Consider the following 12,842-nt stretch of genomic DNA (forward strand, 5'->3'; position numbering starts at 1 on the left):
TCTTGTATATAACTAATTATTGACATTTTGTCTCTTCTTTAGAATATAAACTCTTTGAAGACAGGGACTGTTTTTGCCTTTCTTTGTATCCTCAGTATTCAGTACAATTCCTGGAACACAGAAAGTGCTTAATAAATGCTTGTTGATTGACTAAAAGAGCACTGAGAACCCAGGTTCGAATGCTTATTGCCTATGTGACCTTAGGTAACCCCCTCCCATCCCTGGGCCTCAGTTTCCATCTCTGTACAACGAGGGGCTCTAGATCCATGATCCTCTAAGTCAGTTCCTCTGCCTGTGCCTCAGTTTCCCCCTTTGTAGAATGACGGGTTTGGACGTCACCACCTCTGAGAAACCTTTCAGCTCTAGAGCTATGATTCTTTGATTCTGTCAGCATATTTCTGAGCAGAAGAGCGAAGATATCAGAACTGTGCACCAGGAAGATGAAGAAGTGGTGTCTTTTTTTTTTTTGGCAGTGGGAAGAGGCTGGAGGTGGGGAATCCAGTTAAGAGGCCATTGCAATGTTCTTGGCCATAGATAATGAAGCCCTGAGCTAGAAGGGTTGTTGTGGGAATTGAAAGGATGAGACAGCTTGGAGAGATACTTGCGAGGTAGACTTAGCAGGAGCTTTTTTGGGCAACAGATTAGATGGGGTGGGGTGGGGAAGGGAGAAGGAGAGAGTGAAGCCAAAGCTTCTGCAGTTAGAAGCGTGGGTGACTTGGGGGATGCTTATATCATTGACAGAGAAAGAAGCGAGAAAGAGAAGCAAGTTTTAGGGGGAAGAGGATGGCTCAGTTTTGAATGTGGTGAGTGAGGGATGCTAGTGGGATCCATGAAGCCCTCCTGGTCCTCCCACCTCATCTACAAATGACCTTTCCTTCCTATTACCTCCCATCCTACCTCTTGCATTTATGAATTATGTGACCTTGAGCAAATTGTTTAATTTCTCAGTCTTCTCATCTGTAAAACAAGAGGATTGGGCAAGATGACCTCTATGGCCTCTCTCAGCTCACCTATGATTCCCACTTCTTTGTAGACACGTCTTATATGTCCAGGAAGCTGCTGGGAATGTGGGTTGGGGCTAGAGATGGGGACCCAGCAGTGATTCACTTGAAAAGTAAAGCAGGAAATGTTGCTGGGATGAATGTCTCTTTTGTGAAGACCAGCTTTGATGACTTTGGAGGACCTCCTCCAGCCATGCAAACACTTCAAGAACACCGACTAAGATAGAAAAGGAGTGAGAGATGATTCAGTGGAAGGACTACACTTACCAAAGTCACCATCCCTTAAGGACTGAAGTTAGTATAAGAGTAGAGCTGACTTTTTAAAAGTGGATGAGAGTGTGGAGGTGGGGGGAGGGGGGATCAAAGAGGAAACTCAGGCTCAGGGAGGGGAAGTTATTGGCCCAGAGTTATGTAAATAGTAAGCATCAGTGGTGCAATTTGAACCCAAGTCCCGAGTTCCAAATCCAGGGCTCTTTCCCCTGCACAGGGAGAGAAGAGGAATTGAGTTGAAGCCTTAGGGATTATCAGCATTTTAGGAAAGAAGATGAGTAGACTCATAAATCATCGATTTAGAGCTGAAAGAGACCATAAAGGTTCTTGAGTCAACCCCTCCCCTCAATTTGACAGATAAGGAAATTGAGGCCTAAGTCCCTGATCACAAGCTAGTAAGTGATCTGGAGGAGATTTGAACCCAAGTCCCTAAGTGTAGGATTTGAACCCTAGAGACAGGGCTTCCCTCACCGTGCTATGCAAGCAGCCAGCAGAGCAGAGAGAAGAAAGGGTAGAGGCTGTTCTCAAGAGCTCTGGTGGCTATGCCCTTCATCAATCCGGACAAATCTTTTACGCAGCCATTTTTTTTTCTTGCTCGTACCATCTATCAGAGTAATGAGTTCTTTAAGTTTGAAGTAAGACTTCTCCAGGGCGGCCCCAAAGTCTAAGACTTTGTTTTACCTTACTATGATGCCCGATGTGTGACGCTGGCCAAGTCACTCCCTGTCTCTGGGCTTCTGTCTTCCCCTCTGTAGACTGAAGGGGTTTGGCTAAGCGGTCTGCAAGCTCTTTCCATTATGCCCCATTCTGTCTCATTACTTGGCCTGCTGTGGCTTCTGCTGGAACCCTAGAGGTCTGATATGGTAGATAAAGCATGGCTCTAGACACCAAAGACCTGGGTTCGAATCCCACCTGTGACATTTAGTCACTGTGTGCCAGTGGGCAAGTCTTTCAACTGTCTTGGCTCTCAGTTTCCTCCCCTGTTAATGAGGGGGCTCTGAGGGAGGATCCACCATATCCTGGTGGTGTGGTCCTGGCCAAGTCACTTAACCTCTTAATGCCTCAGAAAGTTACAGAGGAGGTGTTGATCTATCTTGGTAGAGGGGCGTCCCTTGCCAGGAGTTCCCCATACTGAGTTCCAAAGGCTCAAACTTCAGTAAGGTTTTATGTATATTATCTCACTTGATCTTCATGACCTGTGAAGTTATTATACCAGCATTGCAATTATCATGCCTTCTCACTGCATGAAGAAACATCATGATGCTCAGAGTGATTAGCCCAGGGTCACATAGCTAGTGTCGGAGGGGAGATTTGAACTCATATCTTCTTGGCCCCTAAGCTCTATCTAACCCCCCAGGATGATCATGCCTGCCCTGCCACCCCTACGACTGGGGTTCTGGCATCAGGGGGCCCTCTGGGGCCTGGAGGCTGCTGGGAGATTGGCCTGCCTGCAGCAGGAGAGAGAAGGGTTAGCTCTCACCTTACTTGCTCCTGGGAGTAAATGCAGTTTGACGTATGGATCTGCCAGCCCATTATGGTCCATTGGCTTCAGTCCCTTAATAAAAAGAGAAAAACAAAGGCCACTGAATTGATTATGACAAAGAACAGCCCATGGCCACCTGGGCATCTGGCTAAGCAGACATCATGAAAATTGACTCCCAACGAAATCCATTTCCACACTCAGGACACATGTTTCTGCCCCACCCCTCTGCTTTCCATGAGGGCTCAGCAAACCACCCAGACCCAGGAGTTCTGGACAGTGTCCTCTGTGCTCTGGTCCCCCCTGAGGCAGCCAGGGAAAGAGGCTATCCAGATGGTCAGGCCCCAGCAGGACCCCTTGGGCTTGCTCTATTCTCTGCATGACCACTGGCCACACCCTTATCTCCACTGTCCATCTCCCGACAAGGACAGCATGCGAGTGGATGGACTGGTGCGTGGTGATCCCCACTCGTGGATCAAAGCCGGAGTCCCACCACCACTGGGTCGTAAGTGCCTTCTTTTGTATTCCCAGCACTTAGCGCAGCACTGGGTACACAGTAGAGGCTTAGTAAAGGTGTATTGATTGAGTGATCGTGGTCTACAAAGGACACGGCTCAGCTCTGCCTCCTCTACGTCCAATTCACGAGCAAGTCAAGGCATCACTCTTTTCCAGATGAAGGACAACCACCACCACCACCACCTCAGAGGGCATAGCCAGCACAGAATAGATGGTTTTTGAATTAAATTGCAATGAGAGCAGATCCAATCTCTACGCCCTTCCTCCCCTGTAAGAAGCTTCCTCTCCACTTTCCACCTTGCCTATGCTCCATCAGCTGCCAAGCCTATTGATCCTCCCTCCTTAGTCTCCTGCTTCCATCCTCTCCTGATCACTAATAAGGTCACCGTCCTCATTCAGCACTTAGCACAGCACCTGGCACATAGTAGGCATTTAATAAACACTGATTGATTGCTTGATGGATGGGTTCAAGTTCTCATCGACTTTTACTTGAACTATTCTAATAGCTTCCCAACTGGTGTCCTTCCCTCCAGCCTCTCTCCTCTCCAATCCAGTCAGTCAGTCAGTTAGTCGAACAGCATTTATTAAGCTCTTATTGACTGCCAGGCACTGTGCAGAGTGCAGGGAATAAAAAAAAGGCAAAAACAAGAACCCTGATTTTATCCTTGAGGATGGTGGGGGGAGTGGGAAACAACATGCAAATAACTGTGTACATATATGATATATGGTATAATTTAAAGATAATCTCAGATGGAAAGGACTGGGGGATGAGGGAGGCAGAAAAAGCCTCCTGCATTTGAGCTGGGTCTTGAAGGAGGCAGGAGGCAGAGGTAAGGAGGGAGAGTGTTCCAGGCATGGGAGGATAGCCAGTAAAAAGTCAGGAGATGGCTTAACTCTTCAATAATCTCCAACAGACATTCATTCAGTTGATCAATAAGCTGTTGGTAAATTTATTTAAGTACCTACTTAAATTTATTTTTAAGTACCTACATTGAGTACCTACATTTATTAAGTACTGACTATGTGCCGAGCATTAGGGATGCAGAGTTAAAATACAGTCCCTGCTGTCCAGAAGCTCATGGTCTAACAGGGGAGACAGACACACAAACAATTATGTGCAAACAAGACAGACAGGATACACTGGGGCCAGTCAGCACGGGACAGGCTAACCTCCACCTGGCTGCTGACATAATCTTCTTGAGGGACAGGTCTAACCATATAATTTGCTCTGCTTGAAACCTTGCAGTGGCTTCCTCTTGTCTATGGGAGAACAGCCTGACATTTAAGACCCTCCAGAACCTGGCTGCAGCCTGGCTGCATGTGACCTTGATGAATCAGCAAGCATGGTTCCCCTTTACTTACTCTGCACTACAGCCAAACCTAGCTGCTGCTGGCTTTCCTCATCTTGTTTTGCCTTTCCCTGCCACCATGAATCGAGCTGGGCATCCTCCCAGCTTGGAACGCTTTACTTCCTTGCCTCTATTTTAACCCCTTCTTTCTGGCCACCATCTCCACAGCCTCCTTCACAACCAGCTCTCCCACCACACCAGAGAACAAGCCTGGCAGGAACTTCCACTCAGTGGCCCACTCTTGGATGAGAACTGCCTCTCCCTTCTCTTTCCTCCACTTATGGAACCATGATAAATCAATTTTACTCTTCATTGGTCCTGGATGGGCTGTGTCAATCTATCCCACTCACCATCTTTTGAGGGCAGGAGCTGTCTTTGCTTTTTATTTGTATCAGAGTTTAGAAAAATACTTGGTACATAGGAAGTCTTAAATCCCTCCCTCCCTTCTTTCCATCTTTCCCCCCTCTCTCCTTCCCTTCCTTCCTTTATCCCTCCTTCCCTTTCCTCCCTTCCCCCTTCTCCCTCCCTCTCTCCTTTCCTCTCTCCTTCCTTCCCTTCCTTCCTCCCTCCCTCTCTACCTTCCTTCTTTCCTTCCTTCCTTCCTTCCTTCCTTCCTTCCTTCCTTCCTTCCTTCCTTCCTTCCTTCCTTCCTTCCTTCCTTCCTTCCTTTTCTTTCTATGTCTGTCTATCTTCCAATAGACTTTGAGTCCAGGAACCAGAATTCAAATTCTGCTTTTGTCCCTGACTACCTGTCGATTTCACATCTTTGCTGAGGATTCACCAAAGCCTGAGTCCAATAAGGTGCATCAGCGGTCTTCTTTGTATGCAAAGAAAATCGAATACAGGGTCTACCCTGTAACATTTTCCTTTAGAAATGTTTGGGAGTTTAATCATTTAATTATTTAAATGCGCTGCCACTCAGAGGCTCTTTCTTCCAGCGATTATAAAGCATGTGGATTCACTTCTGTACATGGATAGTGATGCTGGTCAAGTAATTTACTTCCCCTGTCTGGGCCTCAGTTTCCTCATCTGTAAAATGATGGCGTTTGGATTAGATCATGTGGTATAGCAGCAAAAATGCAGGATTGAGTGTACAAAGTGATGTTCCGATGCTTTACTCTACTGCTTACTAACTGTGTGGCAGGTTGGTCACACCCCCTCTCTGAGCCTCAGTTTCCCCATCTGCAAAATGAAGAGGGTAGACTCGATGACATTGGAGGCCTTTCAAGCTCTAAATCTATGCCTGGAACACAGTAAGCACTCAATAAATGTTCATTAGTTGACTGACAGAGCCTATGATCCTAAGGATGCTAGTTCTGGAAAAGGCCATTAGAGGCAGCATGGTATAGCAGAAAGAGCATTGGCTATAGGGTCTGAGGACCTGGGTTCAAATCCTGCTTCATTGATGCTAGAATCAGAGGAGTTGGGTTCAAATCCCACCTGTGACATTTACTACTTGTGTGACCTTGGACAAGTCACGTAACCTCCATGGGCCTCAGTTTCCTAGATGACCTCTGAGCTTCCTATCAGTTCTAGTCTCAGTATCCCAGGTTCCCCACATTTGGGTCTCCCTGGCTCTGAGAAAGGATCTTCCCTTCCATGAAACTGCGGAAAGGGAAGTGGAGTCAAGGTCAGAATGAGAAATGTTAAAATTGGCTTTAGAATTGAAAAGGAATTCACCCTTGAGTGCTTGAGGAGGGTCCTGTCTACCAAGTACCGGGACAGCACTAGGCCTGAAATCCCATATTTTTTATATGAGGGAAGTTGATTAAACGGTTGGATTTTTTTGGATGACTTTTGTATTATTGCTTACAAATCCATATTTCAGCATAGCTCACAGGCTTACTCAAGATTGCTCACCACTGTAATCAATTTAAAAAATCCCCATGGCCCACACTCATATGGATTTCTGATTATGTAGCCTAGTATCGTGGGAGAAAAAAAATAAAAAAACTCCTCCAGACTTGGAGCCTTCATTGAGTCCTGTGCCGATCTTTTACAGAAGGGTAAACTGAGGCCCAGAGAAGGGAAATGACTTATTTGAGTTGACAGATGGATAGAGAGTATTTATTAAGCTGTTGCTACGTGCCAGGGGATACAAAAGCAAATCTATGATCCCACCTGGTGAGTGGGTAACTCTGGGGGATTTGGATCATTGTGGGTATTTTGTGATGATTCCTGGGGGATGCTGTTGGTATTTCAAAAACTTTGCAAGTATTCTTTTCTGTCAGTAAGATTAGTAAAATGAATATTGAAATGTACATTTATATGTTGCTTTATAATTTACAAAGCATTTAAAGCCCTTCCCAATCTGGCCCCAACCTCCCTTTCTAATCTTGTTAGATATCACTCAGTCGTAAATGCCATAGTCCAGCTAATTGTTGTTTCCTGTACATGACATCTCATCTTCCACCACTTTGCCTGGGCTGCTCCCATGCCCGGTATGCCCTCCCTCCTCTTTTCCGCCTTTTAGAATTCCTAGTTTCTGTCAAAGCCCAACTCAATTGTTACCTCTTAGAGGCCCTTTCCTGGGCCAAATTAAGTGGTGCATCCATGTGTGTGTTTGCACGTGTTTGCACGTGTGTGTGTGTGTGTGTGTAGGAATAAATAGCTGTCCTATACTCAATACCCTTTTTTGGGGAGACCCTAGCCAGGAGTCATGCCAGGGCTCTGGGGTAGGGGTATAAAGAGCCTGAGCTCTCTGTATGAGCCAGGGTGGAATCTGATCCTCAAGCTTGAGCCCAGAGCTGAGGGCAACCCCGAGTGGTGGAAGATGAGCACCACTCCAAAGACTCCTATAGACACAGGCCAGTTGTGTTACCTTGTATGTATTTTGTATCTGATATGTGTCATTTTGTTTTCATTGATAGAATGTAACTTCTCGAGAGCAGGAACTCTTCCTTTTTTTGTTTTTGTATCACTAGCGCCCAGAATGCCAGGCTGCGCAGTAAGTACTTAATAAACATTTGATGATTGGCTAAGCAAGAAGTTATCTAACCTAGTCCTTTCATTTTATAGAGAAGAAAATTGAGAACCAGGAGTCCAAAGTCGCCAGTCTTTACACCCCTGGCCAGAGTCCTGGTCTGGCTCCTGTCTGGGGTCTCTCCCCACAAAAGGGCATTAAGCAATGACAAAGTGAGGCCTGGGATCCAGGTCCCCTACACAGGAATGCAGAACGCCTCCAGTACCGCCCCAAGTGGGGCAAGGTCACAGGCAATGCCATCTTCTGTTGTCCCAAGAGGACAAAGGGTTCTGCAGATCGTCATTGGTGGATAATCAGGTAAATTACAAGCCTGTTGAATGTCAGTGATAGAAGGAACCTTGGAGTTCATCTAGTCCAGGGGAGGGGAACCTGCAGCCTCGAGGCCATATGTGTGGCTCTCTAGGTCCTCAAGTGCTGCCCTTTGATTGAACCTAAACTTTACAGGACAAATCCCCTTAATAAAGAGATTTGTTCTGTAAAACTTGGACTCGGTCAAAAGGCCGCACCTGAGGACCTAGAAGGCCACGTGTAGATTCTAGTCCAATCTCTTCACTTTACAGAGGAAGAAACAGAAGCACAGGGAGGTTAGAATACATGCTCACAGTGAATGGCAGACCTGGTGTTGAACCCAGACCCCTGGACTCCCAATCTTAATTAAAACACAAATAAAAATAATAACAGCAAACACATAGTTTTTAAAGGTTGGCAAAGCATGCTACGTGTTATTTCATTTGCTCCTCAGCTGTATTTTTCGATGTTTTGTGTGTGTGTGTGTGTATGTGCGGTCCTCCTGACATTGTCTATAGATGGATCCAGGAAATCTCATTCATGTGTCTCTTTCAGAGCTCAGCTCAGATGCCATTATCTAATTGAGGCCCTTCTTTATCCCCCCTCCCCCCACTGCATTCTCTTTCTCTTGAAACCATTTTGGCTAATATTGTATAATACTTATCTATGTACATGTTATATCTCCCCGGACCCCTCCCCCCCAAGCTCTTTGAAGGCAAAGATTCTTTCTTTTTTTGTAATTGTGTCCCCAGCACCCATCATCGTTCTGGTACCTAGTAGGTGCTTAATTAATGTTTAATTGAATTGAGTTGAACATATATGTTTTGATGCGCACATGTGTGGACACATCCCTTCTTCTCCACCTGAGAAGTTCCCTCCAGACTGGACTTCTGAAGCCAAGCCTTCCCTCATCTCTTTTTTTTATTTTTATTTTTCCCCCATTATTTATTTAATTTTTTGCACTTTATTTATTTATTTAAATTTTATTTTTAATTTTTAACATGTTTTTAAAACTTTGGGTTACAAATTTTCTCCCTTCCTCCCTCCCCACCCACCCTCATTGAAAAGGCAAACCTCTCAATACAGGTTATAGATGTGTGGTCATGCAAAACACTTCCAATAGTAGTCCTGTTGTGAAAAACTAAGCATATTTCCCTTCATCCTATCCTACCCCCCATTTATTCTATTCTCCTTCCCTCATCTCTTGGAGCTGCTCCCTACTTTCCAGTCCCCTAAGTTAATGCACTCAGTTTTGGAACTTCCTCCTTAGGGCTAAGCAGTTCTGACTTATGAAAGAGTGAGTGTAGACTTACCTACCCCACAGTTTTCAGAGCATGCTTCATTGCTGAACATCTTGCCATCTGCCCTGCTACTGCATGCTCAAACCCTATGTCCACCCTTAACACATCCTCCCTATTACTACAGGAACAAATCAATTCTCCTATTGCTTCTGGAAAGGATGTGACAGTCAATTGTCCTATAATTCCACTCACCATCCCAGAGACTCCCCTCCCAGGCCACCACTAGCCTAATGTGTTGTTTTCCTCATGAGAACGAAAGCTCTTTGAAGTTCGGGGCCATCTACCTTCCTTTTGCACTTATATCTCTAGTGCCCATTAAATGCACTTGATAGAATAGGCACTTGATAAATGCTTGCATTCATTTCTTAATTTAGTCCTGGTTCTGAATCCTGAGGTCCTGAAGATTCAGTCCTATACACTCAGCCTGATTCGGGCACCACCCTTTCCTTAGCCTAAGGCAAAAACAAATGAGCCAACCCAATAGGTGTCTGGTTTCCCCTCATTTGGACAGCTCCTTTACAAACACCTGCTAAGGCCCAGACTCAAAGCTGTCTTGCCCATGGAGTGGAATCCAACTGTCTTCTGAATCTTGTGACGCCAACCCGGTTTGGACAGCTTAGCTGTGGGCACCAGAGGGCAGGGGAGGGGGCCAAAGGCCCAGGACTGAATTGTTCTGCTTTGCCTTCTTACATAAAGAGAGCTTGATAATTAGGCTGGCCCTTTCTCCTTCACTTTTCATAGGTTTCTCACTGCCCTCACAGAGCTGCTGGGTGCCTTGGGAGGAGGAGGAGGAGGGCTCTAGCTAATTCAAAGGCAGAGGCAAGGTAGTGACCCAGGGGGCAGGGAAGGGGCCATCACTTGGCAGCCTGGGTTTTGTCGGTCTTTGTGAATTGGCTCTGTGTGTGTGTGTGTGTGTGTGTGTGTGTGTGTGTGTGTTCACCTTTAAGAGGGAGAGAGAATGGACAGATAAGCCTGACTTCCTGCCCACTGAGAAACCTGAGAATCTTGGTAGTAAAACAGCTCTCTTTGTGATACCCACTTCTTTCTTTCCTTCCCATAGGCCTGAGCCAAGGCCTCTATTTCCATTGCCCTGTTGTTTAAAAACTAAACACTTATGAGGTTTGGTTATGCCATGATCATAATGACCCCCATCTCTTGGAGTACTCTTAGAGGTCTGCATCATTCTCTCCTCGAAACCATCTTGCAAAGGATGCTGAGTGAGGATTATTATCCTCACTTGACAGAAGGAAACTGACACCGCCCCACCGACTAGACTGAAGTTCCCTGAAGGTAGAGGAGGTTTTATCTTTATATTGGTATTCCCAGCATTGAGAACAGTGCCTGGTACAGAGCTGGTCCTTAGCAAACATTTGGTGATTGATTTTCCATCCACCAGCCTGCCTGGGCTATGGTGGCTTCCAACACTAGCCTCTCAAGGCTCCCTGGGCCTTTGCTGACCCTTCATATGTTCCCATAGGCACCGATACCCACCCAGCCCTAAGGGGTGGACAATGTGTGTATAGCAGAGAAAAGAGAGAGAGAGAGAGAGAGAGAGAGAGAGAGAGAGAGAGAGAGAGAGAGAGAGAGAGAGACAGAGAGACAGAGAGACAGAGAGACAGAGACAGACAGACAGAAAGAGCTGGAGGACTGGCCCATGGCCCCCATGAGCAGTCTTTCTTCCTCCTTCCTTCTCTACCTCTCACAGATACTGCCACCACCCCCCCTTCCCCCAGGCCTATGATTTCTCTGACCCTTCTGGTCTGGTCCTTGATCAGGCTCAGGCTGTCCCCCACCCCAATCTTATGTCTCCCAGCCCTAGCACCTGCCCTGAAGCCACACCCCCTCCCACAGAACAGCTGGATGTTGTTGAAGAAGGCTCCAGTCCTTTTTTTTCATGTATCTCCCACTCCCAATCATCTGATGTACTGTTTAAAGTGTGAGGCCCATGTTAGAGATCACAGTTCCAGGGAAATTTGGCCAGAGGCCAGTGTAATAATAACTCATATGTATATAGTCCTTTAAGGACTGCAAGGTCCTTTACATATATTATTTCATTTGATATTCTTAACAACTCTGTGTGGTGGGAGCTATTATTATCCCCATTTTACAGATAAGCAAATTGAGGTTGAAGGCATTTAAGTGATATGCCCAGGGTCACCCAGCTATTAAGTATCCAAGGTTGGACTCAAACTTAGGTCTTCCCAGTTTCAAGTTCAGCACTCTGTCCACTGCACCCCCAAGCTGCCCATGTGGGGTACCCCACAGGGCTCAGGCCACTCCTGTCTCCTCCCTTTCACCAAAAAAAGGTCAAAAGGGGGACGTCTCCCCTCCGACACTCCAGACCCACAAATGCAGCTCCCACTGGGAGTCTCTCTTTTCTTAGGGTACAACCATGGAAAAAAAGAGGGAGAAGGAGCCCAAGAGAGGGAACAGGAGAAAGGCTCACCTTCTGCTCAGGAGAGGAGGAAAGCATTTGGGCCTTGGTTTTAACCCTTTCTCTTTCATCCTTCCCTTCCCTGCCCCCTAACACACACACACACACACACACACACACACACACACACACACACTCCAGGGGCACTGTGACACTTAAGATATCAGCAAAGGGATCAAGGGGGGGGAAGAGGGCTGAGCAGTGTCAACCTTAACTCTTCCCTCAAGGAGTCAAGTTTCCTCATTCCTCATCTTCCCCCACCCCTTCATGGGGGCAGCTTAGGGTTACGAGCAGCCCAGTGGATAGAGCACAGGGCCTAGAGTCTCAAAGACCTCAGTTCAAATGTGACCTCAGACATTTACTAGCTGTGTGACCCTGGGCAAGTCACTCCACCCTGTTTGCCTCAGTTTTCTCACCTGTAAAATGAGCTGGAGAAGGAAATGGCAAACCACTCCAGTACCTTTGCCAAGAAGACCCGAAACGGGGTCACAAAGAGTCAAAACAATTGAACAACAATACCCTTCCTCCACTCTTCTTTGTAATTCTTTCCCTTCCACCCACATTTCCTGAAAAACAAAACAAAACATCTACCAAAGCTTACAGGGACGGGCAATCAATGGAAGAAGGAACCAGAAGCTAGAGATTTACTGGGTAAAGGGAAGGAAGAGCAGGCTAAGAGTCTACTGGGGCAGGATCTGAGTCATCCAAAACTTGCTCCTGCACCCATCCCCCCCGTGGTGATTTCCCATCTATAGCAGCCCAAGTATGTTTGGCCATTTCATCAGCTCTTCGATAACTATGCTAATGGAGGAGAGATGTTGCATCTAAGCAAAGACCAACGGCCATTCCATTTTATCTCCCACCCTACTCTGGCCACAAAGAACCCTCCTGGGCACTGCCGGTATTCCTGACCTGTCAAAGGCAACAGCAAAGCATGAGGCATGTGAAGGCATGAGAAGGCTAAGTGGGATGAGTGGATTTGGGGTTAGAGTTCAAATCTTTCCTCTGATGCTTACTGCCTATGTGACCTTGGGCAAATCATTTGAACTTCCTGGGCCTTGGACCTATCCTACTCCCCCCCTCCCCAGATTGTAAATTCCTTGAGGGCAGGAGCTCTAACCAGCCCCTTTCCCGTTGCTAGATCCATGAGCCCCTGAAAGGGTCATAACGAAGGCCAAGTTCAGCTTCTAGTCCAAAGACTTGATTCCTTGCCCTAGCAG

General features: G+C 46.6%; 1 protein-coding gene across 1 annotated transcript in view; it reads right to left on the bottom strand.

Moving 5' to 3' along the window:
* DOC2B (double C2 domain beta) overlaps positions 1-12,842 on the bottom strand; it is a 69,052-nt gene that overhangs the window by 26,873 nt on the left and 29,337 nt on the right. Inside the window, exon 3 of the mRNA XM_021006971.2 lies at positions 2,752-2,826. Within this exon, the coding sequence (XP_020862630.1) occupies positions 2,752-2,826 (75 nt within the window). The remainder of the gene's footprint in view (positions 1-2,751; positions 2,827-12,842) is intronic.

The sequence above is a fragment of the Phascolarctos cinereus genome, unplaced genomic scaffold (genome assembly GCF_003287225.1).
Source record: "Phascolarctos cinereus isolate Bilbo 61053 unplaced genomic scaffold, phaCin_HiC Scaffold_5;HRSCAF=322, whole genome shotgun sequence".
NCBI lineage: Eukaryota > Metazoa > Chordata > Mammalia > Diprotodontia > Phascolarctidae > Phascolarctos > Phascolarctos cinereus.